This window comes from Durio zibethinus, chromosome 26 (genome assembly GCF_047325235.1).
Source record: "Durio zibethinus cultivar Kanyao isolate XHJ-2024 chromosome 26, ASM4732523v1, whole genome shotgun sequence".
Taxonomy (NCBI): Eukaryota; Viridiplantae; Streptophyta; class Magnoliopsida; order Malvales; family Malvaceae; genus Durio; species Durio zibethinus.
This window is the reverse complement of record NC_143187.1, coordinates 657166-684967: the sequence shown is the minus strand read 5'-3', so window position 1 is coordinate 684967 and position 27802 is coordinate 657166. Positions and strand designations below refer to the sequence as shown.

General features: G+C 33.5%; 2 protein-coding genes and 1 pseudogene across 7 annotated transcripts; all 3 read left to right on the top strand.

Annotated features, from left to right (window-relative positions):
* Positions 1 to 351: 351 nt before the first annotated feature.
* On the top strand, positions 352 to 9241 carry CHR18 (chromatin remodeling factor18). 2 transcript variants are annotated; one of them, XM_089755050.1, is made up of 24 exons: positions 352 to 640; positions 765 to 819; positions 899 to 996; positions 1096 to 1151; positions 1245 to 1351; positions 1458 to 1524; positions 1730 to 1796; positions 1950 to 2016; positions 2564 to 2647; positions 2742 to 2783; positions 2876 to 3031; positions 3801 to 3878; positions 4348 to 4416; positions 4516 to 4581; positions 4683 to 4811; positions 5388 to 5444; positions 5911 to 6000; positions 6133 to 6198; positions 6809 to 6877; positions 6952 to 7056; positions 7192 to 7317; positions 8491 to 8549; positions 8658 to 8694; positions 8834 to 9241. In XM_089755050.1, the coding sequence occupies exons 5-24, from the start codon at positions 1283 to 1285 to the stop codon at positions 9026 to 9028; spliced, it is 1698 nt and encodes a 565-aa protein (XP_089611176.1). In that variant the 5' UTR covers positions 352 to 640; positions 765 to 819; positions 899 to 996; positions 1096 to 1151; positions 1245 to 1282; the 3' UTR covers positions 9029 to 9241. The 2 variants fall into 2 exon arrangements, with proteins under 2 accessions (XP_089611176.1, XP_022714696.1); XM_022858961.2 differs by having other exon boundaries at positions 395 to 640; positions 1276 to 1351.
* A 3057-nt stretch (positions 9242 to 12298) lies between these two features.
* Positions 12299 to 17516, top strand: LOC111274359 (tyrosine-sulfated glycopeptide receptor 1 pseudogene; annotated as a pseudogene). The gene has a single exon (XR_016334206.1). The product of XR_016334206.1 is annotated as a tyrosine-sulfated glycopeptide receptor 1 pseudogene (transcript).
* A 2418-nt stretch (positions 17517 to 19934) lies between these two features.
* On the top strand, positions 19935 to 27113 carry LOC111274357 (uncharacterized). Of its 4 annotated transcripts, none has more exons than XM_022858955.2 (13): positions 19935 to 20181; positions 20384 to 20625; positions 21588 to 21717; positions 21827 to 21929; positions 22753 to 22876; positions 23443 to 23508; positions 23901 to 23939; positions 24549 to 24629; positions 24714 to 24761; positions 25338 to 25388; positions 25479 to 25547; positions 26053 to 26295; positions 26501 to 27113. In XM_022858955.2, exons 2-13 carry the CDS (start codon positions 20470 to 20472, stop codon positions 26750 to 26752), a joined length of 1362 nt encoding a protein of 453 aa, XP_022714690.1. In that variant the 5' UTR covers positions 19935 to 20181; positions 20384 to 20469; the 3' UTR covers positions 26753 to 27113. The 4 variants fall into 4 exon arrangements, with proteins under 4 accessions (XP_022714690.1, XP_022714694.1, XP_022714692.1 ...); XM_022858959.2 differs by having other exon boundaries at positions 26472 to 27017; XM_022858957.2 differs by lacking the exon at positions 23901 to 23939.
* Positions 27114 to 27802: the final 689 nt, after the last annotated feature.

Here is a 27802-nt window from a genome sequence, read left to right as displayed (position 1 = left end):
CATTGTTTGGCAGCAGAATTTGTCGGAGAAAACTTGATTAACATTTATTATCTATAAATATTAAATATTTTGATCCAAACTTAGTCTAAAAATCATGTACAGAGCTCGGGTGGAGCTAATATCGATGACAAATACTTCAATTCATTATATTTATTTTTAATAATTTTTTAATTAATCTAAATTTTATAGCAGAAAATGTATCAATTAAAAATTAAAATTTGTATCCAATATATATCAATTAAAATGTTTTGAATCCAATACATGAACATATATAAAATCTAAAATATTTTTATTCCATTAATTAAATCAAAATATATTTCTATTAAAATTTTAAATCCATTTCGTTTCCGCGGCACAAATTAAGAACTGAATTAAAAAAAAAAAAAATCAAACTAAGAGCGTGATAAAGAAAAAAAGTTATTGGTAGCTATACATTTCAACAGGGCGCCAAACCAAAAGACAAAGTACTGAAGTTCCGGAAAAAAAAATTGGCTCGTGAAATCAAAAGATGGAATTGGATGAATGGGAGTTAAGCGCTGAAGAATTGGATTCTCTTGAAAGAGACGCTCTCCAGAAGATCTCTCAGCAACGCTCTTCTTCGTCCAATCAACAACCCATCGTCCACTCTCTATCTCAAAAGGCAACTTCTATCTTTTCTTTTTCATTTTCTGGGTGTTCATTCGTTTTTCTTTTGGATTATGATTTAGGGTTTCTTTTCATTTTATGGGTTTTCATTTTTTTTTTCATTTATGATTATGATTCAGGCTGAAGCTTCGTCCAGAACATTGCCTTCATCAATTGCGCCAAAAACAAACCCTGGTTAGTTTCTTTCTTTTCATTGTGTTCTTGTTACTTATATTATTATATATAAATATAAAACGCTTGCATTTCTGTCCAGCATCTGATCAATGCTCTAAGGAACAAGTACCAAAGCTCACTGTCAAATTTATTCTCCACGCCACTGGAAACATTGCTGCAAAATTTCCCTATAACCAGGCAAACAAAAAATTGCTTATTTGAGTCACGTCACTGTCTCCTCAGTGTGAGACTGCTTTTACATATACACTTACCCTCTATGCTTTTATGTTTACTTAGGTTTTAGTTGATGCGTTCCGTAAGATCCCTAAAGCCACTTGGAATGCAAAAGAAAGGTTCCAGCTTTCACTCTCAATTTATGTCTGCCATATTTTGAAAATTATGACTCTCTGGTTGTTTAATTTTCTCTGACTTTCATGTAAATTCAGCCAACCTGATCGGATGCTGTTGAACCTGCAGATTATGGATGTTCCCTCTGTCTTCTTTGCCATCGGCTGAAAAGGTTCTTTGTGAAATACGTGGTTGTAACGTTGAGGTCATAACTAATGCCATTTTGTTTTTCTCACATTAAGAATACACTACCTTGTTTCTAAATTACAGAGTTTGACTTAAATATGGCTCAATATTTCTTGTGATGTTAGGTAGAGAATTTACATCCCTTGGTGCAGCGTGCTATTGCTGCTGCCTCTGCACTCCCAGATCTTCAAGGTAAAATTGGCTTCTATAAATTGGTTTGTGATATTTATGTAAGAATGTTTCCTTGCCAGCTTTCTTTGTTAGACCATTACTCTTTACTTGTTGCATACATTTGAATTCCCTATTTGCATTTACTTTTATTCAATTTTGGAGTTTGTATTTTTCCCCTTGTTTCTTGGCTTCTTCCTTTTTTTTTTTTTTTTTTCTTTTTCCCAAGAGTGGTATGACAGGATTCCAAGCTCTATTGAGTCAAAGCTTCTGCCATTTCAGCGAGATGGTGTTAGGTATGTAATAACTATGGATATTTTTCCATATCAAACTGTTGCTTTGTAATGTTCATGAATTATAGTCTTCTCTAAGAAAATATGAACTTTTACCTTCTCATTCTTTGATCTTATGTCTATGATGCTTTTACTAGAGTTTATTCTTTTTATTAGGTTTGTGTTGCAACATGGAGGACGTGCGCTTCTAGGTGACGAAATGGGATTAGGAAAGACTTTACAGGCAAATAATTATTTGATGATTTTTTTAAAAATAATTTCAGATGGTCAATGTGTTGATAACGGGCAAATTTGTTCATGGGAGGGCATTGGAATCTTCTGTTTTATGTAGCATAATATATAACTTTTAACTTTTATGATTGGTCATTTTGCATTTATTACACCAGCCATGAATCTTTAACTTTTTTCTTTTGAAATTCTACAACTCATCTACTGTTGCTAGCTTTAAATATAATTATTGTCTTTCACTTAAGGAATACTATGTCACAATTCTTGCACATGTTTATCATTTTCCTGGGGACCAAACAACCTATAATAGCAAGTTTTATCAAGGAGATACTTTGGTGTTTGACAACATGCACTTAATTGTTTGGAGTTTGATGTTAAGTACTAAAAAGTTGTGTTTTGATCATAAAAACTAGAATCAACTTTGCAAAGATCAAGTTACATCAACATTCTTTGAAAGTTTAACAAAAAGAACCTAGTTTATTACTTTATGTTTTATTTATTTTTGGTTTTCTGCTGCATATTAAATCCTTATGGCCTGGCAGGCTATTGCTGTTGCTGCATGCATTCGTGACTCCTGGCCTGTTCTTATACTTGCACCATCTTCTTTGCGTTTGCATTGGGCTTCAGTAAGTGCTCATCATCTTCATGTTTAAGTTTTTTGGGAAAGTTTTTTTTTCTCTATTTTTTGGGGAAAATGCTTATACTTTTTCTGTCATGCAGATGATTCAACAATGGCTGAATATTCCTCCATCGGATATAGTTGTATGTTATCTCAATTCCTTTTCAAGCTTCTTTGTTACTTTTACGATGTGGGAAAAAAGCAAAGAAAAACTGGAAAATATTAACATTTGTAGGTTATTTTCTCCCAACCGGGTGGGTCAAACAGAGGTGGATTCACAATATTATCCTCAAATAGAAAGGGTGGTATTCATCTTGATGGCCTCTTCAACATCATCTCCTATGATTTGGTAGCTAAACTAGAAAATTTATTAATGGCATCAGAGTTCAAGGCAAGTACAATATATTTTTTTCCATTTGAGTTTTATACTTTTCCATATGTTGTTATTATCACCTTGCATCCATTGTCTGTAAGTAACGGATAATTGAGCAAAGACATAGTTTGAAATGGAGAAATTAATGCGATGAATAGAAGATTTAAGATAGTCAACTTCAAAATGGTGTCTAAACTGCCTTTTAGTTGAAAACATGTGAATGAAAAGAGTTTAGAATGGTGAGATGGAGGTCAAAAATTTAAGAAAATGTGGAAACTGAAAACAAATTAAAAAATTCCAAAAATTATAAAGCGCATTGTATTATTCAATCTCTGGTGATGATAGTGTGCTTTGATTGTATATATTTACTTATACTGTATCTGACATTATGATGTTATGGATCAACAAAAATGATCCCAAATCATAAAGATGATAACCACTCCCTTTCTGAATAGTAACAATTAATTTTAAACTAAATGATCTTAGTTTATTTATAAAAAATGAAAATGACAGAAAGAATATCTTATATTTTATAATGATCTTAGCTTATTCATGTTAGAGATTTTATATTTTCTGGAAAGGCCTTAGGACACGTTATATTTGGTGAACAGTTTAACTAAACGGATTTGTGGAAAACCTTGGTTGTTTGTATTCGTTGTGAATTCACATTTGTGTGTTTGAGTACATTACTCTTGCATGAAGGCTGAAGCTTATAGATTTCCTGTTTTCATGGTAATTTTCCTTGTTCGCATATGCTTCTACTAATGATTTTTTGCCCTTTTTGTAGGTTGTGATTGCTGATGAATCTCACTTTTTGAAAAATGCTCAAGCAAAAAGGACAACTGCTTCCCTTCCCGTTATAAAGGTATTTCTCTTTTGATAAATGATGAATTGGGGCTTAAATCTGCTTTATTATTGACTATATTCACACTTGAATATATTGTGAATTCTTTAATTTGCTGAGAGAAATTATTTACCTTAAGCCACTATAGATACTTAGGTTTTCAAAATGCTCCAGTTTTTCTGGTTTACTGAATATAGTAGATAAGAATTCATTATGGATACATAAAAGGCCAGATCAACTCTGTTTCACCTTTAGGTACATATGACCAATCACCAGGCTGGGTGGGATGAAGCAAGCAGTAAGAAATTCACCAAGTAGAACAGAAAATTGCTTAGGTATAATATCGAATGAGATTGCATGATCCTTAATATGGATGAAAAGCAACATGCAGGAATAATAATAATAATCAGCTAAAAGTGTTAATAACAATTTTAGTGCATCTTTGATTCCTTTTAGCATTTCTTAGTGTCACTTTTGGTTGAAATTTCAGAAAGCTCAGTATGCAATATTGCTTAGTGGAACTCCAGCTTTATCCCGACCAATCGAGCTGTTCAAGCAGGTGCTCTAAATGTTATCCAGGAAATACAGTTTGCAAGATTTAGAGCTTTCTGAAGTTGTATTGTAGTAATTTTGTGGAAATTTTTGTACAATTTGGCAGTTGGAAGCCTTGTATCCTAATGTATATAGAAAAGTTTACGAGTATGGTGAACGTTATTGTAAAGGCGTAAGTGACATTCTTCTAAGGTTGACAGATCTTCAATGTTTCAGGATTGCCATTACATTAAGTATTGAACTACATTTTTTCTTGTTCTACCAATCTTTCAGGGAATATTTGGAACTTATCAAGGTGCTAGTAACCATGAAGAATTGCACAATTTGATGAAGGCTACAGTCATGATCCGCAGGCTTAAGAAGGATGTTCTTTGTCAGCTTCCCATGAAGCGTAGGCAACAGGTACAGATATATGCTAATGTTCTGTTGTCTAATCTTCTTTTTCAGCTTGCTTGCCCCACTTACTGAGCTTCATATTGAATATTTTAATCATAGCAATTGATGCATTTTGCATGTAATCAATTATATTATATTTTTCTTGTCTATAGAAGTAGAAGAAGTGGCAATTGTTGCTGAAATCATCAGCAATTTATAGGACTACATCACTACAACAAACATTTTGAAATTGAATCAATAAGATTAATGATGCAGCAATCTGGTGCTTCAGCATTGACATTTAGAAACTTCCAAGACATGTATCCAACTCTCATGTAGCTGGTGGTCGGAATTAAGCATTGCTTCTTTTGCTCTTCTGGAAATTTGTTAAATCTCAGCATTTAGGATAAAAAGTTATTTTCTTTTGGCACCAAAAGAATGCTTAGTCAATCTTGTTCATAATATCCAATTTTTATTTCTCATCTGCAACCATTGATACACATGTATGCATGTACATTATACTATTGCATGAATGGTTTCTTGTATGGGGTTGATCTTTTATGTTACATTTTAACTTTTTAGTAATTCGAAACAAATTCTCAGGTGTTCCTAGAATTGACTGAAAAGGATATGAAACAGATCAGTTCTTTGTTTCGGGAGGTAAATTCAATCTGTAATAATTGTTTGTTAATTTGAATTTTCTCTAAATCAATGGTGGAATTGCTATTTTATCTATATCTTGAATTAAATTTGTTTGGCTTAATTTGTATATTACATGCTATTTTAACATTGATTTAGATTTGGTGAATCATGTAGTTCATATTTTTGTTGATAGATCAATAGTTCAATGTAGGCACCTAGTTTCTTACTATTTCAGGTTCCCATTTTATTTAGGTTCTGCTTGTATATGGATGTGCCCATAGTAGCTAATAATACTTTTTTTTGGATATCAGTGACTTCCTCATCATGTTTGACTTAATATATTTTAATCTTAATGTAATTCTTCTGAATTCTGAGGTGGAAATGCGTGTGTCACTTATTTGCATCAAGTGGGTTATTTTTGAAGGTTTTATAAAGGGGGATAGGGATCTAAAAGTGCCACCTAATGCCACTGTACTATTTGTAGTTGGAGGTGGTAAAGAGCAAAATCACAGCCTGCCAATCTGAAGAGGAGGTTCACTCACTCAAACTTATGCAGAAGAATCTCATAAATAAGGTATATATAACTGTTTTTTCTCATTTACTTTGAGTGGAAATGCCTATGCATGCGCAATTTCTTTTGTAGTATTGGCATCATTTTCATGTGAAGCTAGACTAAGTTCCTTGTGGCTCCATCCTCTTCCTCCAGATTTATACTGATTCTGCTCAAGTCAAGATCCCAGCAGTTCTAGATTATCTAGGAACTGTAATTGAGGTAAGTTTTATACCTGTCTTAACAAATCTGTGTACTTCTTAAAAGTATGCAGGAATCATTTTGTGTAAATAAGTATCAACATGATGAAAGATAGCTCAAATTATAGTAGTAAGCTTAATGCTTGTACTTTTTCTAATCGACCATGTTAACAGAAGCCTATTACTAGTACCACTTGAAGTTCCCAAGTGCAAATGTTGTAAAATTTTACATATAGACTAACAAGCCAGTTATTACTTGTGGAAAAAGTGAGATACAAGGCTATTAGCTTATGAGAATTTTCTTTGGTTGTGATTCTATGGTACCTTTTCATATTTGTTGGCAAATTAGCTTCCATGTTATGCCTTCAATCTGATGCTTGTGAATACTACTTGATGGAGATCTGAAATTCTTTCTTAAAACTGACTTAACTGGGGAAATCTGATATGTGGGTCTGCACTTGTTCTAGATAGTGAGTTAACTACCTCAAACTTGAAGAGGCAATAATCTGCTGCATGACATGTGTTTGCAATTATGATTCTCCAGTCTAAATAACCCTTATAATTTTTTCTCATGATGAATTTATTTACTTATTGGCTGTTACATATTTATTTGTTATAAGTAATTACTGCAGGCAGACTGCAAATTTCTAATATTTGCGCATCATCAGCCCATGATTGAAGGAATACTTCAGTTTCTTCTTGTAAGGCCAGTTAAATTCATCCTGAAATTTTCTCAAGATTTGACCAATTCTTATAAGATGTGCCAAACTTACAGAAGAAGAAAGTAGGTTGCATTCGAATTGATGGTACTACCCCTGCATCCTCAAGGCAAGCTTTGGTTAATGATTTTCAAGAGAAGGATGCTATCAAGGCAGCGGTGGTATGGCTCTTTTTTTTTTTCATGTAATTCTAATAAGTTTTATGTTTCTTCTCATTTATTTACAATGTAATTGAGAAAATATTTTTATGGAAAATGTGATTAAGTCCCAGTTTTCTTTTGCATTGCTGATTGCAGCTATCTATCAAAGCTGGAGGTGTTGGATTGACTTTAACAGCTGCAAGTACAGTTATCTTTGCAGAGTTGTCATGGACTCCAGGTGACCTGATTCAAGCTGAAGATCGTGCTCATAGGATTGGCCAGGTAAATCACAGGCCAGAGCAGTCATATCTGCTAGGAATATCATTTTGGACATTATGCAAATTATGCCAATAATATTTGTGTGATAAAAGCTGAACTTTGATGTGAACTTAAAATTTTGCAATTACATAAGATGAAAGTGATGTAGAACAGGCTTTAAAAAAAATCTTAAAGTCTCCACAATCTCAAAAAAGCACTTAAACTCTCAAATAATTCAAAATATTACTATCTGGTAAATCAAAACATAATACCTCATTACCTAAAATCTCAATATTCTTAGTCCTTATACATAGGTAAACCCTTAACTGTTGTAGAAACATAAAATACCAAATATAACCTTAAAGCCCTAATGCTTGGAAAATGCTAATTAATATAAAATAATCTAAATAATCTAATCTAAAAGATCCTTAATATATATTAAAATTAAAATTGAACCCCAAAATATAATAAAATAGCCAAATAAAATCGTAAATAATTTAAAATTTCGAATAGCTTTCCTCCCTTCTCCATTTAGTCATCTTGGGGGCTCATATATGATCCTTAACCCTTAGGTTTTTCACCAGAATGAAGAGCCCTACATCTAGCATTACTGAGTACCAGTCCTGCTAGACGTTCTGGTTAGGAGAGGATATTGATATGGCAATGATGCAAGATAGCAGAATACATAGGCTTTAATCCTGTTTAGGACTTTTTATTCCAAATTCTATACCGGTCTGAATGGACAGTGCAGGCAGGTTGTAAAAGACAAGAATTTCCTTGGTCTCCATTTGCTTGGTGCTTTTGCTTACTTTTTGCTATTTGTCCTTTGTTTTCAGCTCATTTTTTTAGTTTTTGCTTTTCACTTTCAATTGAGAAAAGCTAAAAGCAAATGGACCAACTAAATGGAGGCTTAAGGTTGTAATTGAATCACAAGAACTAGGTTTGGGATCTATATTAATAGCAATCTACTAATCTTACAGGGAAATAGCACTAATCTTCAGAAAAAAGTTGTTTTTCTATCATGTGTCTATCACATGTTGATAGTCCTGACTTTATGATTTGTACGTGTGATGATATTATGTCAGCTATACTTATCTGGAACAAGGTGAATTTGTTTAATTCTTGTTAGCGGATGTATTTGCTCAGTATCTTTTCTGTTTATTTTATTCTCTGACATGTGTGCCTTTATATTCTTAGGTATCTTCAGTGAATATATACTATCTGCTAGCGAATGACACAGTTGATGACATCATATGGTATGTGCTTGTGCTATCCCATTTGGTAATCTTGGTCTCTCTGGTATGCTGACACAGAGATGTTAATGGTGAATGATTATTAAATCTGATTTGCGGTTTACCTTTTAGGGATGTTGTTCAGCACAAATTGGAAAATCTGGGTCAGGTAATTTGCTTCTCTTTCTCTCAATCACACACATGCAGATACATAACAAATATATAATAAGGATTTAGGTGTTTCATAAAACTCTATTGATCTTAATTTCTTTTAGTTGGTAGACTGAACTCTAGTTATTTACGATTAGATGCTTGATGGCCACGAGAATACCTTGGAAGTTTCAGGCAACCAAGAACACAAAAGTCCAATAAAGCAGAAAACTATTGACCCCAGCCAAGAACAAAGAAGTCCAGGGAAGCAGAAAACTCTCCATTCTTTCATGAAGCGCTGTAACAACATCGATGATGAATATCAGTCTAAGCTCAAATATCCCAGGAACTGAGCAACCTACTCAAGTATGATCTACTCTTTCCCACTTTGCATAGCTACAGGCAGATGGACTCGTAAATTTTGTACTAATGAAACACATTAACCACTCAGTTAGCACTCTCTAATCATAATGTCATCTTTTACGGGTAATGTAAGATTCCTTGACATTACCATGGGAATAGAATCTATGGTCATATTTAATATATTTTTTAATATTTTTAGTTGACGGATTAAATTTATATAAGTATAAAATGTTTTAGTTTTACACATTTTTTTTAATCATCGATTCTAATGGATCAAAGAGGTAAGAGAGACAAGTTTAAAAAAAAGTTTAATCTCATTTTTTAATTAAATAGTAATTAAAGTTTAGTATTTTTAATTAGAAATGAGATTTTTTTTATATTAATGTGTGCCATGTGATTAAAAAAAAATCAAATTAGCATCTTAACGCATCAATAAAAAAGTGATACAACTGAGTTTAATTACAAAAGTTCAATATCGTAAAAAATGTAATTTGAACCAAATTAACCATATGAAGGTCCCGTTTATGGCAAATCTTTGTTCATTGCCTGCTAGTATGAAGCTAATGGTATATTTCAAATGATAAATTCAATATTCAAAATCAAAGTGCCCCCTTCCTTCATAAATTTCTCCTTCAACTTCCTGAGAAAAAAAAAAAAAACTGACTCAGGCACTCATGCTTTTGACTCTGAAGTGTGAGCTGCCTGTTGTCTGAGAATAATGCAAAAGAGGAAACAGGCTTCATTCAAATAATGGGTGTTGAAGCTAGGGAAGGCAAAAAAATCCGTACCCGACGGGTTTCGGTCCGACCCGATTTTTTAGGGTCGGTTTTTTTTTTTTGAAAATCGAGGGTCGGGTCGGGTCGGATCGGGTAGCATGAAAATAAAGTCGGGGTCGGGTCGGGGTCGGGTTTTAGGTAAACCCGACCCTACCCGACCCGATATATATATAAAAATAAATTTTTTAATTTTTTAAATATATATATATATTTATATAATGATTTTTTTTAATATTTATATTTAAAAAATAATATTTTATTAATTTCGGGTAGGATCGGGTCGGGTACGGTTTATATAGTGTCGGGTCGGGTTCGGGTTCGGGTATGAAAAAAACAAAAAAATTTTCGGGTAGGGTCGGGTTCGGGTTTTTTAAGCATTAAGTCGGGTCGGGTTCGGGGCGAGCAAAACCCGCCCCGAACCCGACCCGATGCCAACCCTAGTTGAAGCACATGTGAAGTGAATGAATGAACGAATGAATGGTGTGTGTTACTTGAGATAATGTTGTACAAGCAACACTGTAGAGCATCACTGCAGCTAATGGGTCGTCATTTTCTATATATAAAAAACGAAAAACAAGTGGTGAAAGTACAATTTCAACTCTTCATGGATTTCCAGCTCCGCCCATAAGTAATATTGTGTGATAATTTGTCTCCATCAAACCAATGGTATCCATCCCCGTAATAATCAATAATCATGGTGATGTTGTGTTTCTTTTAGATTTTTCTTTAACTACATGAGAATCGGCATTCCTTTACTTTAAATATAATAATTTCAGATATACTATAATAATATGATATGAAAAAAATAATATAATTTAAAATTTTAATAAAAATTAAAAAATATATTTAATATTTGATATTTTAACATAAATTTTGATATATAATTTTTATATTTTACATATATTTAATGTGAAATAAATATAATATGAATGTATAAATTATCAAATTTATCGTAATTTTAAATATAAATATTTATTTATTTTTTTTAATTTTTTATTTAAAAAATTTCGAATTTAACTCTATAAATAAAGATAGGATATAGGTGCCACTTAACCCAAAATATTGTTTATTTATCTCCACTTTATTGGTATAACTACAAGAATCAATGTGCAAAGTAGTTAGGGTAGTCAGTTTTGTAGGGTATCCCTGGGATAAAGACAGAAAGCCATGTGTGGAGAGGACAAGGAACTTGGGGTTTGGAGCAAGAATCTAAAGGATTTGAAGTAGCAAGAGGAATCAAACAGCTATCACCATTTGAATCTATCAATTAGCATTGCACTGCATCCTTGTTGTTTTAATTTCCATGTTTGAAAAAGACACAAATTTCATCTTGGTATTTCAAGAGTCTTGACCAGCCATTCCAAGCATTGAAAATGAGTGCAAATAAACAAGGTAGGGCGGTTAATCGATGCTGAGGGCTATCTTAAAGATTGCAATTGACAATGACTGCAAAACCTCCCCTTTTAATTGGTGCTCCAGCCCACAACAAATTAGCCGAGGTTTATCTGCTCTTCTTTAAAAATTTTTAAAAAATAAAATAAAATAAATCCACGAATGCATCACGCCTGGATACCCTGTCTGCCACCTTGTCTTGTATTAAAATAAAACCACTTCATATATGTATAGGTTTGGACTATTTTAATAGCAAGTGGGCAAACTCAGCTTCAAATAAGTTTTATTTTTTTTTATTTTTTTCATCAATAGCTACAAATAAGTTAAATGCCTTGTAAAAACTGATTTATATAATTATTTTTTTAGAAAATAATATTTAATAAAATGAAAGTCAAATGTTTCATCTTGTGTTTAGAAAAAAAAAATTTGTGGTGGGAGGCCTGTTTTTTTAGCTGTTTCAAGTCCAAAATTTAGACGCGTTAAAAAAGTCAAATATTTTTTAAAAAGATAAAAAAAATGGGTCTGAAAATTGAGAAAAAGTAATGAATTAAATTTAAGATTTGTTCTCAAAAACTAAGGATAGATAACTCGTCCAATTGGCAAGTTGGAAAAAAAAAAAAAAAAAGAGTAATACTAATAAAAAATTACATGGTTGTGGTTATTATGTCTGATTTTTGTTTTTTTTTTCTTTTATCTTCATTGTTAAATATATTGATACGATGTAAATAAGTGAATAAATTATAATAAAAGGGAGGAGCTGGTTGAAGAATAGCAATTTTAACAATTACAACTTAAAACGAAGGCACGAGAAACTTAGCTATCATTGCAAAGCAAGGCCAACGCTAACTCTTAAGTTGAGGATGTCAACGAATTATTATTTTTGACATCTCCCTCTTGATTTGATATATATTATATATACATAATTTATATTTAATTTAATTCAATTCAAAATTAATTTAATAAATTTGATTTAATATAATATTTATAAAATATTATTTTTAATATACATTATATGTTAATTATATATAAATTAAAAAATTTTATTTAATAGATCCTTTAAATTAAAATATTAAATAATAATTTTATTAATATAATATATAATTAAATAAATAATAAAAATATTTTTTTATTTATAAATGAAATATCTAATCTTGATTTTTAAAAATAAAAAAATTACCTCACCTCCCATCCAACTCTAATTAAAAAAAAAAAAAAAATTTATTTCTACCGAATCCAGTGAAATTAAAACCTCGGATCCATTACTAAAGTTTGAAGTTTCAAGCAACAGCAGGGTGGAAAGGACATGGCACAAAGGCGGTGAGGCAGTGAAGTGCTATAACCCCAAAACAGAAATATGAACTGGACAAACGGGAAAGGCAAGGCAAGGCAAGGCAAAGCAAAGAGAAGAGTTGTCTTTGCTTTCAGTAGGGGAGCTTGCTGTACGCCCACACAAGCTGCTTTGTGCCTTTGGTCATCCATCAATCATCATCTTTGGGAAAAGTCCACCACCACAATCCCTCCAGCAACAGCCGCCCCAAAAGTAAACGCCCCTCGAGAATTATTCTTATTTTTCATCATAAACAATACTGCCACCACCCAACAAGCCCTTTGCCTTCATTTTTTTTTCTTTTGTTAACTGACACTTACAATATAAAAAAACAACTAAACATGACTCACGATAGCACTTTCTCTTCCTTCTGGAGGTCAATGGGATGTTTACTGCACTCTTCCATCCTGCACAATCAAACTAAGACCAGATAATGATGTACTTGGCCAACTTTTTCTCTTCCTCATGTCTTCTTCCTCTGCTTCTTACTTTGTTCTGATGATGATAGATGACAAAAAGACCAGTCTTGGTGGTTCGAGTTCAAAACCAAGGACATTTCCCATGCTTCATTTGCTCTTGAATCTTCTTTTATTTCTTTTATTGGCTTTCTTCTTCGCCTCTTCCGGCCACGCTGCCTGCGATCAAAACGATCTCGATTCTCTCTTGGCTTTTTATTCCAACATAACATTGCCATCATCATCTCCTTTGAATTGGTCTGCTTCTATAGACTGCTGCTTCTGGGAAGAAATAAACTGTGACGCCTCGGATGATAGTCGGGTCACCCAGCTTTGGCTACCCTCTAGGGGCCTAAGTGGTCATTTATCACCATCTCTTTTAAACCTCACACATCTAACTCACCTTAATCTCTCTCATAATCGGTTCACCGGCTCTCTCCCTACTGGATTTTTTACCTCCCTGAATCAACTCCAAGTTCTTGATCTCAGCTACAACATTCTGTATGGCGAACTGCCTCTGGATTTCTTTGCAGATGGTAATAACAATCTCAGCCCCATCCAGACAGTGGATTTGTCCAGCAACCACTTCTCAGGAACCATCCAATCTAATTCATTTCTTCAGGCAGCCCAGAATTTGATTATTTTCAATGTGAGCAACAATACGTTAACAGGACAGGTTCCATCCTCGATCTGCCTCAACACTTCCCTCACTGTCTTGGATTTATCTTACAACAAACTTAATGGTGAAATTCCCCGTGGAATTGAAAACTGTTCCAAGTTGCAGATTTTTCGTGCAGGTTTTAATAATCTCTCTGGGACACTTCCTGTTGGTATTTTCACTGCTACCTCACTTCAACAACTTTCCTTACCGCTTAATCACCTTTCCGGGCGAATCCAAGATGGCATTGTCCAACTTGCCGACCTCACCATCCTTGAGCTCTCTTCCAATGATTTTGAGGGGCCCATCCCGAAAAACATAGGTCAGCTTTCCAAGTTGGAACATCTGCTCCTTCACATCAATAACTTCACTGGTTCTCTGCCACCATCTCTCATGAATTGCACCAATCTCATCACTTTAAATTTGCGGGTCAACAATCTGGAAGGAGATCTCTCCACCTTTAATTTCTCCACTCTCCAACGCCTTAACACTCTTGACCTCGGCAACAATAGCTTTACAGGTACCTTGCCTTTAAGTCTTTATTATTGCAAGTCACTAACTGCAATAAGACTGGCTAGTAACCAGCTAGAGGGACAGATATCACCAGACATACTTGCACTGCGATCTTTATCATACCTTTCAATTTCTACTAATAAACTAACCAATTTTGCTGGAGCAATAAGGATCTTGACGGGTTTCAAGAACCTTACTACCCTCATCCTCTCTAAAAACTTCATGAATGAAGAAATACCCAATGATGGAAATATAGTGGGAGGGGAAGGCTTTCAAAACCTCCAGATTTTGGCCCTAGGAGGTTGCAACTTCACTGGTCAAATCCCCAACTGGCTAGCTAAGCTGAATAATCTAGAGGTGCTGGACCTGTCTCAAAATAGAATCACTGGTTTAATTCCCAGTTGGTTGGGCAGCCTACAAAACCTTTTCTACATAGACATGTCTGATAACTTTTTAACGGGAAAATTTCCCGAGGAGCTCACAAGCCTGTCGGCACTGGCAACACAAGAGACTAACGATGAAGTAAATGGAACTTACCTGGAGCTCCCTGTGTTTGTCATGCCTAATAATGCTACCAATCAGCAGCTGTATAAACAACTCTCCAGCCTTCCACCAGCTATTTACCTGAGAAACAACCGTCTCAGTGGCAACATCCCCGAGGCGATTGGTCAATTGAAATTTCTTCATGTGTTAGATCTCAGCCAGAATGACTTTTCTGGCAGCATTCCAGATCAAATATCAAATCTTACAAACTTGGAAATTTTGGATCTCTCTGACAACCACCTTTCTGGCCAAATTCCTGCATCATTAAGAGGCCTTCACTTTTTGTCTTCATTCAGTGTGGCATATAATGATCTTCAAGGACCAATACCATCTGGAGGTCAGTTTGATACTTTTCCCAGCTCCAGTTTTGAAGGGAATCCAGGTCTGTGTGGTTCAGTTGTGCAGCGCATTTGCCCCAATGCACCGGGAATTGTTCATTCTACCACAACTCCAAAAAGCATAAACACAAAACTTATCATTGGGCTTGTCATTGGCATTTGTTTTGGTACCGGTTTGGTTATTACTGTTCTAGCATTGTGGATATTGTCCAAGAGAAGGATTATTCCAGGAGGAGACCCTGATAAGATTGAACTAGATACATTTTCCAGCAACTCTTATTCTGGAGTTCCTCCACCGACTGATAAGGATGCTAGCCTTGTTATGTTGTTCCCAAACAACACCAACGAAGTCAAGGATCTCACCATATTGGAACTCTTGAAAGCAACTGACAATTTCAATCAAGAAAACATCATTGGATGTGGGGGTTTTGGTTTGGTTTACAAAGCAATATTAGCAGATGGGACCAAACTGGCAGTTAAGAAGCTCTCAGGAGATTTTGGACTGATGGAGAGGGAATTCAAAGCTGAGGTAGAGGCTCTATCCACAGCCCAACATGAAAATCTGGTGTCCCTGCAAGGGTTTTGTGTGCATGAAGGATTTAGGCTATTAATATATTCTTACATGGAGAATGGAAGTTTAGACTACTGGTTACATGAGAAAGCAGATGGTCCAACCCATTTAGATTGGCAAACTCGACTAAAGATTGCTAGGGGAGCAAGTAATGGACTGGCTTACATGCACCAGATATGTGAGCCACACATTATTCACCGAGACATCAAGTCGAGCAACATCCTTCTTGATGACAAGTTTGAGGCACATGTTGCAGATTTTGGGTTGTCACGATTGATTCTTCCTTATCACACTCATGTTACAACTGAGCTCGTTGGTACTTTGGGTTATATTCCTCCAGAGTACGGGCAAGCATGGGTAGCCACTCTGAGAGGGGATGTGTACAGTTTTGGGGTTGTCATGCTTGAGCTGGTCACTGGTAAAAGGCCTATGGATATGTCTAGGCCAAAAACATCAAGAGAATTGGTAGCCTGGGTGCAGAAAATGAGGAGTGAGGGCAAGCAAGATGAAGTCTTTGATGCTCTCCTAAAAGGAAAGGGTTATGATGAAGAGATGCTGCAGGTGCTGGATGTGGGCTGCCTGTGCATCAACCAGAATCCTTTCAAGAGGCCAACTATCAAGGAAGTTGTTGATTGGCTCAACAATGTAGGAACTACCATCAGAAACCAAAATAAGGATTAGTGAAAAGTGCCCTTCATCACTTCCTAGGAACAGATACGTATACTTGCACCAAATGTCAGAAATAGTTTATGCATACTTTCACTTTATTTTAACCGTGTAAATAAAATTTGCCCATTCATACTACAGCTGTATAAAAAGAAGAAATCACAATTAACAAGGGACTATTGTTGTAGGGTTGCAATTGTAACCTTTTGTTAGATAGGCCTGCTGAGACACTAGTACTCTATATGTTCTAAAAAAGACAGTTTCCTAGCTTCGGCTTCTATAAAGCAAGCACCATCTAGTTTTTGGCTACTTAATATAAGCTGTTAAAATTTTGCCTTCATGTGAATTATTATTGTAGTGTCACTCACTTTCAATATCTACCAGATAAAAGTCAATTAAAATTGTTGGCGGTAATAGACCCCTCATATATGATTTTTAGGAGCAGTAAAAACACATCTAGCTAATGCCAGCAGGTTATAGTATTTATCTTTTGTTTCACAGGAACTAATAAGTTAAACTACAAAGGCAATGGTTTAACCTTTTATCATAATACCTGCCACAACATCAAATATTAGGGATGTTCATTCATTCGAAATCTTAGTCCTAACTTCCACAGAGAAACAAGCAAAAATATTATGTCAAATGATGGTAAAACAAGTAATATAAGAAACATGAACTCATAAGCATTGTATGATGCATCTGCATAATTATAATCTCCCATGTGAAATCAAAACGACACAAATATATGCTATGTCCTGAGTTGTGACATCTTGTTTTAGGATGACTTGTCCAACGTTCTGCAAACTCTATGTTTCCTAGATGTAAAGAATATATGACTAGCTGTGCTTTTGCTTATTTTCTATCTTCTCAATCTCAAGTATGTCTTCATCACAATCAGTGCTCAAAAAAAAAAAAATTTCCTGAAACAAAGTCCTTCACTATAAGCAATAAGGCTTAAATTGAAAACTTCAATTTATTAAGGAAACATGTAATAAACAGCAGTCAATTGCTAAAATTCAAGGCAGTTCATTTGAACCAAACTTAAGAATTAAAATTGAAAATTAAGTTAACAAAATTTGGACAAAAAAATGTCATGAAATAGAAAGTTTAAGAACTTCTAGAGGCCTAATTATATTTTTCTCTTTTGGATGAACAATTTTATTCTTAATTTTTCTTAATTTTTTTCTTTTTCGAGGGCTCAGAAAAGTTATAATAAAAGTTAACCTAACAGCATAATCCCACCATACTTGCCAAAGTATCAAGTAATTAACAAGATCCTTTTGCATTATATATGATGTAAGGATCACTATGAAAGGATATAAGGACATAACATACTAAAATTAATTAAATTTGCATCTCTAGAATTTGAAATGTATGTATGTATACACACAAATACATATCACACACATACATTATAATGTCATGGATCACTGATTTCATTTAAATTTATCTATCACCAATCTTACATGGAGTCAAGATATGGTGTTAGGCATGGTTATACTTCATGGTTTTCTTGTTGCAATTTATTACATTAATTTGCAGGATCTAAGCATCAGACCTTTGTGAATTCCAAGTGTCCAACAAGTGTTGTGACTAAGGCAAGTAAAAGTAAAGTAAAGAGTCCACGTGATATAGGCTATCAAACTTTACTTCTCGGACAGCAAGTTGTGCAGACTATTTTCTGTCCTACCTAATTTAAATTTTCTACTAAGCAGATAGTTTTGCATCATATATTCCAACTACATAGGTAAAAAAAGAGAGTGACATACTTGTTATTAGAAGAAATAAATTTCAAGAGAAAAAGTGATGTTGCTCTTGGTTGGAGTTAGAAATTAACCGTCCAAAGACTGATATTGAATGGGAAAATTTTTTATTGTACTGATAATTAGTGGAAAAACAGATCGAAACGGTTAGCAAAAAAACTAACAGAGCTGCTCAGAATTTTGCATTTTGCAAACCCATATCTGACAAGGATCTTAAAGAATCAATTTCTGCTGGTAGGGGATTTTTCATAAAACAACCTCTATCAAAGTTCTGTTTCTTCTAACTCCCAGACCCCAATCAAACAAAGAGATGGATAGTTTTCTTTTGACTGAAAACCCCATTTCTATGATTGAAAATGGAGTTGAAAAATAAGCTTAAAACACTTGAATTTGACTTTTCCTTTTTATTACTACTGTACAATTCATCAAACATGTGGAGTGCAACAGGAAAGGCAAACAAAACAATGAAAATAATGCAACTCCAAAAACTCTTTTCAATTTGGCTAGTCAATAAAACACCAAACAATTAGAGGATTCTTCTAAAACAATGCAAAGCATGCCTTAATCGTGCAAAACAAGTTCTTAGCTTGACTTCGTATTTCATAAGAATCCCTTTTTTCTTCAATGAATCATTACTTATATGTTCAAATAAATGGCCGAAAGTCATTTCGGGTTTGAATTCCAAAACGACCACACTTAACGTGAATCCACAAGATCATAAAATACAAAGATATATGAAAACATGTACCTTGCTTCTTTTTTTTTTTTTTCTTTTTAAGTTTTTACGAGACAGTGTTGAACATGTCGGCTATGTCTTTCCTTAAACTTTTCAACTTTCGAACAATCGAACTACAGACAGACAGCTTTCGCGTCATAACTAACAACCTGCTTATTTCCATTCAAAAAAAAAAAAAAAAAAAGAAAGACAACTTTTTCTTTCCATTTTGCGATGACCGGAAACAAGGTGTGATCAATCCAAATATGAAGTTGGGTCTTCAAGAGCAAGTCCATTTTTGTTTATGAATCGAATTTTAATTTTTAAATATAAAAAATTCAGTGAAAATTATATATATTAATTTTATATTTATTAAATTTTCATGTACAAATGTAAACAACAACAGTTTTAGAATAAGTAAAAAACTAAAAGAATATAAATATTCAATAAAACTTATACAACTATAAATTACAAAGATTCATTAATGACACATCAAAGACACTATGAAGTATATTTGTTGAAAATTATTAGACAATAATAAGAAACATTTGAATTATCAAAAATAAAAACTATTCATTTCGAAAACTATTGAAAAGTTTTCAAGGATTATTTTCACGAGATAGGCTAATTTAAAACAAAAAAGAAGAATTAGGTTAATTTTTAGATATTGATTTACAATTTTACTGAAAAAAAAAACCGTTTAAGGTTAAAAGGGAATAAAAAAAATGAAACATGCAAAGAATTATAGTAATTTTACATCTTTCTCGTCATTTATATAAGGTAATTGACAGAATTTTGTTAAAAATCTTATTATTAAGCAAAAGTGTAGATAAAGAGCAAGTTATTTAATAAAAATAAAATCTTAGTATTTATCTGTAATTTTTTTATACTAAATTGATAGTTTCACTATAATTTGTATACCAATCTTTAATTAACCTTTAGTTAAATTTATAAATAAAATAAGCTTTTATTTGTAAAAATAAAAATATAATTTGAATTGGTTTTGAAAATTTCAAAAATTTACCTTGTGAATTGAAAATTGAAGCTATCCAAATAAGTAAAAAAAATTTTTTGAATGGGTAGTGGACTTAAATTGAGCATGGGCCATTAGTCCAAACAGTGAATGGCCCAACAGAAACCTGCTGCAATTCGAACCATCTCCCTCTTCCCTTCAAGTTCAAACCCATTAATTTCCCCTTTTTTTTTTCCCTTCTTTAACCTCGAACAAGAAAAAAGCACAAAATATCAAACCCTAGATTGCGCCATTCACTTGCCAATTCCATCTAAAGAAATCCCTAATCCCCAAACTCTTCTTCTCAACTCCAAGAAACTGTTCAGTATTCTCTTTTACTACAAAGAATCCCGGCTCAGCGATAACCAAACCCTAGAAATCTCCCGCTTCTCTTCCCCCTAACGCCTCGCCAATGTAAGCCTCTCCAATTTTCAATCTCCGTTATCCAATTCCGTTATTTCCAATCATTCCTCTTCCAATAGTTCCGTTTAATTTCACTCTTATCAAATGCATGCAAATTTAAACTTTTCCCCCTCTTTTATATATATATTTTTAATTTGAATAATTGAGTTGATTTTCTCTTTGCTTTTTTTTTTCTTGTTATTTTTTTTTCTAGTTTGTTGGTTTCGATGTGGGATTAGTGTATTGATTGAGAGAGCTTGAGGGGAAAGAAAAGAAAAGGAAGAAAGAAAGAAAGAAAGAATGAGTAGGCTATCGTTTAGGCCACGCCCATTAGACATACACAAGAAGCTACCGATTGTTAAGTCATTTAAAGACTTCGAAGACGATGAGACTCCTACTTCAGCTACTCGTAACGCTCAAATGCTCCGCCTTGCTGCTGCCGAGGTTGATACCGAGGTACCTTTTTCACTCCTTTTCCTTCATTTTGTTCTTTATTTTGTTTTTATCATTACTGTTTGTAATCACTAGCTCTGTAAGCTTAAATTCACTGGCAATATGTAATCTTAGAGTAAAACAAAATCATTTTGGTTTTAAGTTGTTACATTTACTTTTGTATGTAAACATAGAATCTGGAAAAGCAATAAAAAATTAGAGCTTTACAACAGTTGGGGGGCTATTTTGGTTAAGAACATTAGTGTCATACTTTAAGGCTGTGTTTGGTTGATGACTTTGCTACTTGCTATTTTTACTTCTTAAAAAGGTTGCTAGAAAGCAAAAGCAAAAGTTAAAGAACGAAGTTTTAATTGATTAAAAAAGGGATAAATAATTAAAATGTTACACTGCAGTATAATTAGTCTATATAGAACTAGAATCATGCATTTTTTTATCTAAAAAAATTTATATAATTTTATCTATAATCCTTCAATACTATTGTTTGCTTTTCTTCGAAACAACAACCAAACACAGATTTTGTTGTTGTCCTTCCGTCTGCAAGTAGCAAAAGCATGAACCAAACAACGCATAAGGAATTTAACCAGCTGATATGTAGAAGATGTATGATTTGTAGGAATGTCTGTACATGCAATGGAATTAATTTAATTGTACGTATAAGTTGTAGTGCAAAAAAAAAAAAATGGAAAAAAAAGAAGACTACCTTTATCTGTCCCAGAGGAATTGGGTACATAGCTCGTTTTGCTGAATGATTTATTAATTCAACCAAGCAAAAGGGTAGGCATAAAGAAATGACTTTTGGAATTTTTTAAGAACACTATCCTAATCGGCAGACTTCTAAATGTTAAAGATGACTTTTGCTTTTTGTAACTGTAAATGTCTCTATAGTTTCAAAGTTATTAGTGTTCCTACTTGCCCTTTGTGATAGTACAATATTTGTTCATTTAAATAGATATATTTTTTTTTAGGTGCAACCTATCCCTACCAAGAAACTTGCTCCTGAAATACCTACTCCTCAGTTTGTTGTTGTGGATACGTATGAAAGAGATTATTCCCGCACGTTCTTTCAACCCACGTCCTATTTACGAGCGAGGGGAGGTTTGTGAAATCAGAAAGATTCCTCTTCTGATGCTGGAAAGCTCGTTTGGATGGTTCTTTTCTAGTGATATTTTAGTTTATGCTAATGAGGATGTTCAATTATCTGCAGCCCGGGCTGAGATTGGAGAGTTTGTTGAGTACGATCTAGATAATGAGGATGAAGATTGGCTTCAAGAGTACAACAAAGATAAGAAGATTCTTGCACCTGAAAAGTGATTACATAAATCTTTTTTTTTACTATTGCATTTCTGCTGTCCAGTTGGCTGTGTTCAAGTAATAGAAATTTATTTACATTAATAGAATTTTCTTTAAAAATGTCCCTTTTTCCAGTTATTCACCTGAAATTGTTAGTTATTATTATTTAATTTATTCTTTTTTTATTCTTTATTTACCATTGAGTTTGAAGATTGTTGTGAAGTGATCTAGACTGTTATATATGTCTAAAAATGAGCATGCTGACGTCCTCAAGTTGGTCTTATTTCTTACAAACTATGTCTCTCTAAAAAAATGTTAAGAACTGATTTTATGCAATTTTAAAATTTTAAAGGATCTGATTTCTGCTCTAATATTCTCTTTCAGTGGGAAGTTTATTATCCTTTGAATGATCTAGTGCATCTTTGCCTTTTTATAAGCGGTCTTGTTTTATTCTTATTTTGTATACGAGGTGGCTGATTCACTTGCTGGAGCCATTCAATGAATTCGAAATCCCTCAGCATTCATGTGCATCTTGATGGTGTCTTCTTTTCGTTTAGTCTCTTTAAGCATATACCAGCTATTAGCTACTAGAACTGAGCATATTTTGTCTTCTGGTTTATTTTTAGCCAACAAGAGCATATTTCCTGCCTCATTTATTTTAAAAAATGATAGTGCTATGCTAGATGGACATAATTAACCCACGCAGAGGGCAAGTATTTTTCTGGGATTTGGCGGATCCACCCTAAATGTTATCATTTTATAGAAGCTCAGTTCAAGTGTGATTCACTTGTGCATCTCCTTTCTGTTTAATTAATTCTGCAGTTCTGCTTTCTAATGCAGGTTGGAGAGTCTTCTTTTTAAGTTGGAGGTGTTGGATCATAAAGCTCGGGAAAGAGCAGGAGTTATAACACCTACTCTTGTTTCAAAAATTCCTGTGCTTTTGACAATGGATGCTGCTATTGAGGTGAATGTTTGTTTTGATTACGCAGGTGCTTGCCAATTTGATTGTTTTTTTTGTCATGCATCCCTTACTCATATCACACACACCATGGGTTATTTCAACATTTTGGAGCTTCCTTCAACTTAAATGGGTCATATAAAAATTACATTCAATAAGTGAAAAATCACATCATATATGATTTTCTTATTAGAGATAACCATCCTCTGATGTTGTGGTGGTTGATGCCCTTGACTGTGCGTTCACTTATTTCATGTCCACAACCAGCAGATTTGAAGCCCAAGAGTATTTTTTTGTCTGTTTTTGGTAATTTTTATCTGTTTATGATTTGCCTACTTGTAGCTTGTTTTAAGAACTTTGATGCAAGATGAAGAGTGATTACTGTGCTCAAGATGTTCAATATTTACCCTCATTACTTACCTCCAAATACTAAATCTTGTTTGATAACATGTTTATTTTTTGTTGCCTCAGCATTTTGATGTTTTATTCAATATACTAATTTGCCAAATCATTTGAGAGTGATATATGAGCTCATGCTTATTCTAATTTTCTTTGATTGCTTTAATTGCTAGGCTTTGCAATCTCAATCCATCAAATATGGAGTCTTTCAGTCGGTTTATAACTATTGGAAAGAAAAGGTAGGGAACAAATTTCATCGCTAGATGCTTTGTGGAATTGTTAGAGATTCAGAATCTTTGTGAATGAAGAAGTCTGCTTGGTTAGTGCTCAGAATTATCTAAATAATTTATTAGATGTTGGATTGGCAAGCTATAATGCTTACTTTGATATCAGGGGAGAAGGTGCCAATAGTTTGATGGATGATGTGATCTAAAGTCCTGGTAATGGTGAAAATAATTTGGACTGCTGCATGTCTACACAAAATGTGACTGTTACATAGTTTGAATTATTATCCTACTGTGTTCACTTGTCTTGTACTCATGGATTTCTTGTTCCAAAATTCTTGAATTATTGTCGATATTATGACCTGGATATTTATGTGTTTCTGTCTTTTTCCTTTTTTTTTTTCCAGCGTGAACGGTGGCAAAAGCCTATTTTACGGCGTTTGCAGGTTAATCTTATCACTTTTTCAAATATGGAGATTGTTCTATGAATCAGATTGCATATATTCATTATTGAGATATGTACTGAGAAAAGATATATACATTGTTGAGATGTTACCACGTGGATTTAAAGTTTAGGTGACTAAAAATCATTATACTATGTCTTATCTGAAAGCAGTTTCATACTACACATAAAATTCCTGCATTTTTAGAATTTTTATCCCATCATTTCACTTTAGGATGTTGCATGTTTCATACCAGAGTACCAGACCTTGTCAATTCATGCAAAAGCAGTTCTTGAAGAAGTGAAATTGTTGGATAATTCTATCAGAAGTAGCTGCTGCAAATTGTGTCATTTGTTTTTTGATGTCTATAATCATTAGCTTCGTTTTTTTTGGAGCTTGCTGCCCATCTTTCTTCTTAAGTTTTATTAACAATAATTTTTTGGGGGCAAGCTGGCTATTTATATGTATCACTGTGTCAGCTATTGTTCTTTGTGCTATACGTGTGCCATAATCTTTTTTCTTTTAAATTTTACCTGAATTAATATGCTTCAACCACACAATACAGATGAGTTAACGACAGTGGCATTTAAATTCTTTTCTCTTGTTGTGCAGCCTCCTCCACCAGTTAATGATAATAATCCCTACAATGTCTTTAGGCCAAGGGAGAAAGCTCACAGACTTCACACGCGAAGGGTTAGTTTCTGACTTTAGTTGTAAATGCTTAGTAATGATTTTTTTTACTTTAAGTATCTGAGATTCCTACTATCTTTCATGTAGATGCAAAGGAGAGAAAACAATGTGCAGTCATTTGAAAAGCTTCGCCAGGTGAGCACAATTGTTCTTCATTTCATTGTACATTCATGAACTTAATATGAAACAATACTATCACAGTCAGCAAAGTGATTGTCCTATGCTTAGAACTTGCATCATGCAAAAAACATGGTGCTATGATTTGTGAATTTAATGCTTGCTTTCTTGCGTTTCATGAAAAGCCATTAGAAAGGATGGGAATTCTTCATTTTTTTGTTATTCATAAGTTTTTCTCCATCATTGGCTAGTCTCATTATAAAAGACAGAAAAGATGCAATTATTCACTAATCTCTTTTTCTTCTTTCTCTCGTGTCCATTGACTCCTGTCAGCATTGAACTAAAATCTATATTTATATTTTACTTTCAACTCTCAAAAATGATGCTGTGTATGAGTAATTTGTTATGGAAATATGCTTAAGTCAACTCAAGACCCTAATGTCACAGATTTTTTTTTATTGTTGTTTTGGACTGTAAATTTGCCACTTTCTATTATTCGTCATTGTAATTCTTGTATTATTTTACAACATTTTAATAATAATCCTTGTTGGTTATCAAGTTAATTTTTCTTTTTTTGCAATTGACTTCTCTCAGGTGAGACGCAACCTAGACCAAGCCAAGACCTTACTTGAGGCTTTGATTAAGGTGCCTTTACTATTTCAGTTTCAAGCATATGCAAATAGAGGCTTATGTATGCACCTGAATTCATATTGCTTGGGTTGTGATTGAATGCAGAGAGAAGAGAAGAAGAGAGATGTTATGGAATGTGAAGTTAGGCTTCAGAGGATCCAGATGAAGTACAAGGTATGTGTCCATATATTGTATTATTTGCTTCTGATTCACTTATAGTCTACAGGAATGCCTGGTTTTTAATTATCTTTGACCTATTGAGAGCATTTAATGGAGTATTTATTTAAAAGGTCGTTAGTAAGATGCTCCGTTTTAATAGCCCTATATGTTGAGCTTCTATGGGGACATCCTTAGTTATATCTGGGCACAAGTGGTCTCCTAATGTTTTAGGCAGTGTGCCTTTTGAAATAGATTTCTATTATTAGTGTCAAATGTTTTTTTCCAGAAAGTCATTTTTTTCCTTTAAAGAGTTCTCTCAATGACTAATCTTTTAACTGTTGACATCTCCTCTATGCTTAAAGAAAATTATCTGTGCCTTCTTTATCACAATGCTGCTGTTCATTTTGTTGGTTTTTATACATGTATTTTAGAGTAAATTTTAATGTGCTATAGAAAATACAATTTACTATGATTTCAAATTTATTTTTGGATGATGCATGGCTGCTTAACAAAAATTCAGCACGAAACTGAGCTCCTTGAAGATATTATGCTTCCTGGATTTCCACCAATATCTAGCAAGTTTGTTTCAATTGAAGATGAGTTTATGGACTCAGATGACCTTGCAAACAGTCGTCCACGTACAAGACCTGCTGCAGTTCAGAATCCACCTCTAACAGATTCTAATGTAGCCATGGCTCCTTCTGGAACCGTTAAGCAAGAGTTCCGGCGGCGACATATGCCACATGGATGGCTCCATAAACTGGTATGCCTTGTCAATCTGGCTTGCTCTCTTTTTGCAATTCCAACATGCAATTCCCAAAAGAATCAATTGCTCTATTTTGAACTGCCATAACCAATGGCTCTACTTTAGCTATGCATTTGTAATAAACCATGGATTTGACTTGGTTGTGGATTATGGTCTCATCTTTCTGAGTACAGGTTCCGGTTTTTTGGTATGGTTAATGCAGGATCCTCTTGAGCCAGTTTTGTTATTCACAAAACCTCTAGTTCCGGATAAGCTGGCAGCTGCAGGCATTGTACCTCCATCTGATTCTTCAACAAAAAATGGTGCTTCTGCACCGCCGTATAAATTTCATGGAAGAATGGGCCGTGGAGGCCGAATAGTATTTGATAGATGGAATCCTCTGATGCATACTCCAATCGATTGCGGTAACTCTTTTTACATACCGCCCAAGCCCCGGCCTTCAACATATGACTAATTTGGTTTGTTTTGTTTTGTTCCGCCATTGTAAAGAACTTACAATTGATATTTATTGAAATGATATATGTGGTGGGACTGAGCAAGATCGGTAGTGAATGTTTTTTGGGCCCTGCCTAGTGTGTTTTCCACAGCTGCAGTGGCTATACATATATGTATCCATTTTTTTTTTTGGCCTAAATCTCGTTTTGCATATATGTTTTGGTGGGAAGGAAAACTTTTTTTAGCCATCGGCTAGGTTAATGTTATGCCACTTCCTTTCCTCATTTTGCTGCCTACCTATGGAATAAACCTTAGAAAATGTAAATTTACAATTAACAATTGTTGTTAGGTTTTTTTTTTTATTTACTTTTATTGGAACATTTTAATGGTTTTAATTAGGTTAATGTTACAAATAGTCTTTAAATTATAGTAAATGTTTAATGTGATAGTTGATTTTTAAAAATTTGTAACGTGGTATTTAAATTATGAATTTATTAAAAAAATACATGAAATGAATAATTTTATTTTTTAAGTTGTTAAAATTTTTACCTAATTTTTGAATATTTTGTTAGATGACTTAGTTTATTTTAACTATGAAAAATTAAAAATTAAAATATAATTTAATTTAAATATATTTTATTATTTAATTGAGGATAACTAATTGAATTGATTGAATTGATTAATTTTTAATTTAATTTTAAATAATTTAATTCAAAATTAATTAAAACGATGTTCCTACTTATTAACACATATTATTATTGTAAAATGTAAGTGCTACTTACACATTTTTTACTTCTAAGTGATGAAAAAAATTACTGAGTTCATGAAAAAAGAACGGAAAGGAGAATTTTTAACTCCATCAAGGGCACTGAAGTAAATTCACTAAGCCAACTCATCCTTCTACATCTCTACCCGGTGGCCCAGCTTACACCCATCATCGTCAGCCTCCTTATCAAATAAGAAATTAATATTATCATTAAAAAAATAAAAAAATCGAAAATAAACCCCCAAAAAATATTATAAAAAAATCATTCTCCTCGAATAAATATATACTTACTTAAAATTATTT

Coding starts and splice junctions, on each gene's coding strand:
- CHR18 (XM_022858961.2), top strand. CDS start 509: ATGGAATTGGATGAATGGGAGTTAAGCGCTGAAGAATTGGATTCTCTT. Junction 7,057..7,191: donor ATGCTATCAAGGCAGCGGTG/GTATGGCTCTTT, acceptor TGCTGATTGCAG/CTATCTATCAAAGCTGGAGG. Junction 7,318..8,490: donor GTGCTCATAGGATTGGCCAG/GTAAATCACAGG, acceptor TTATATTCTTAG/GTATCTTCAGTGAATATATA.
- LOC111274357 (XM_022858955.2), top strand. CDS start 20,470: ATGAGTAGGCTATCGTTTAGGCCACGCCCATTAGACATACACAAGAAG. Junction 21,930..22,752: donor AAGATTCTTGCACCTGAAAA/GTGATTACATAA, acceptor TTTCTAATGCAG/GTTGGAGAGTCTTCTTTTTA. Junction 24,762..25,337: donor CATTTGAAAAGCTTCGCCAG/GTGAGCACAATT, acceptor GACTTCTCTCAG/GTGAGACGCAACCTAGACCA.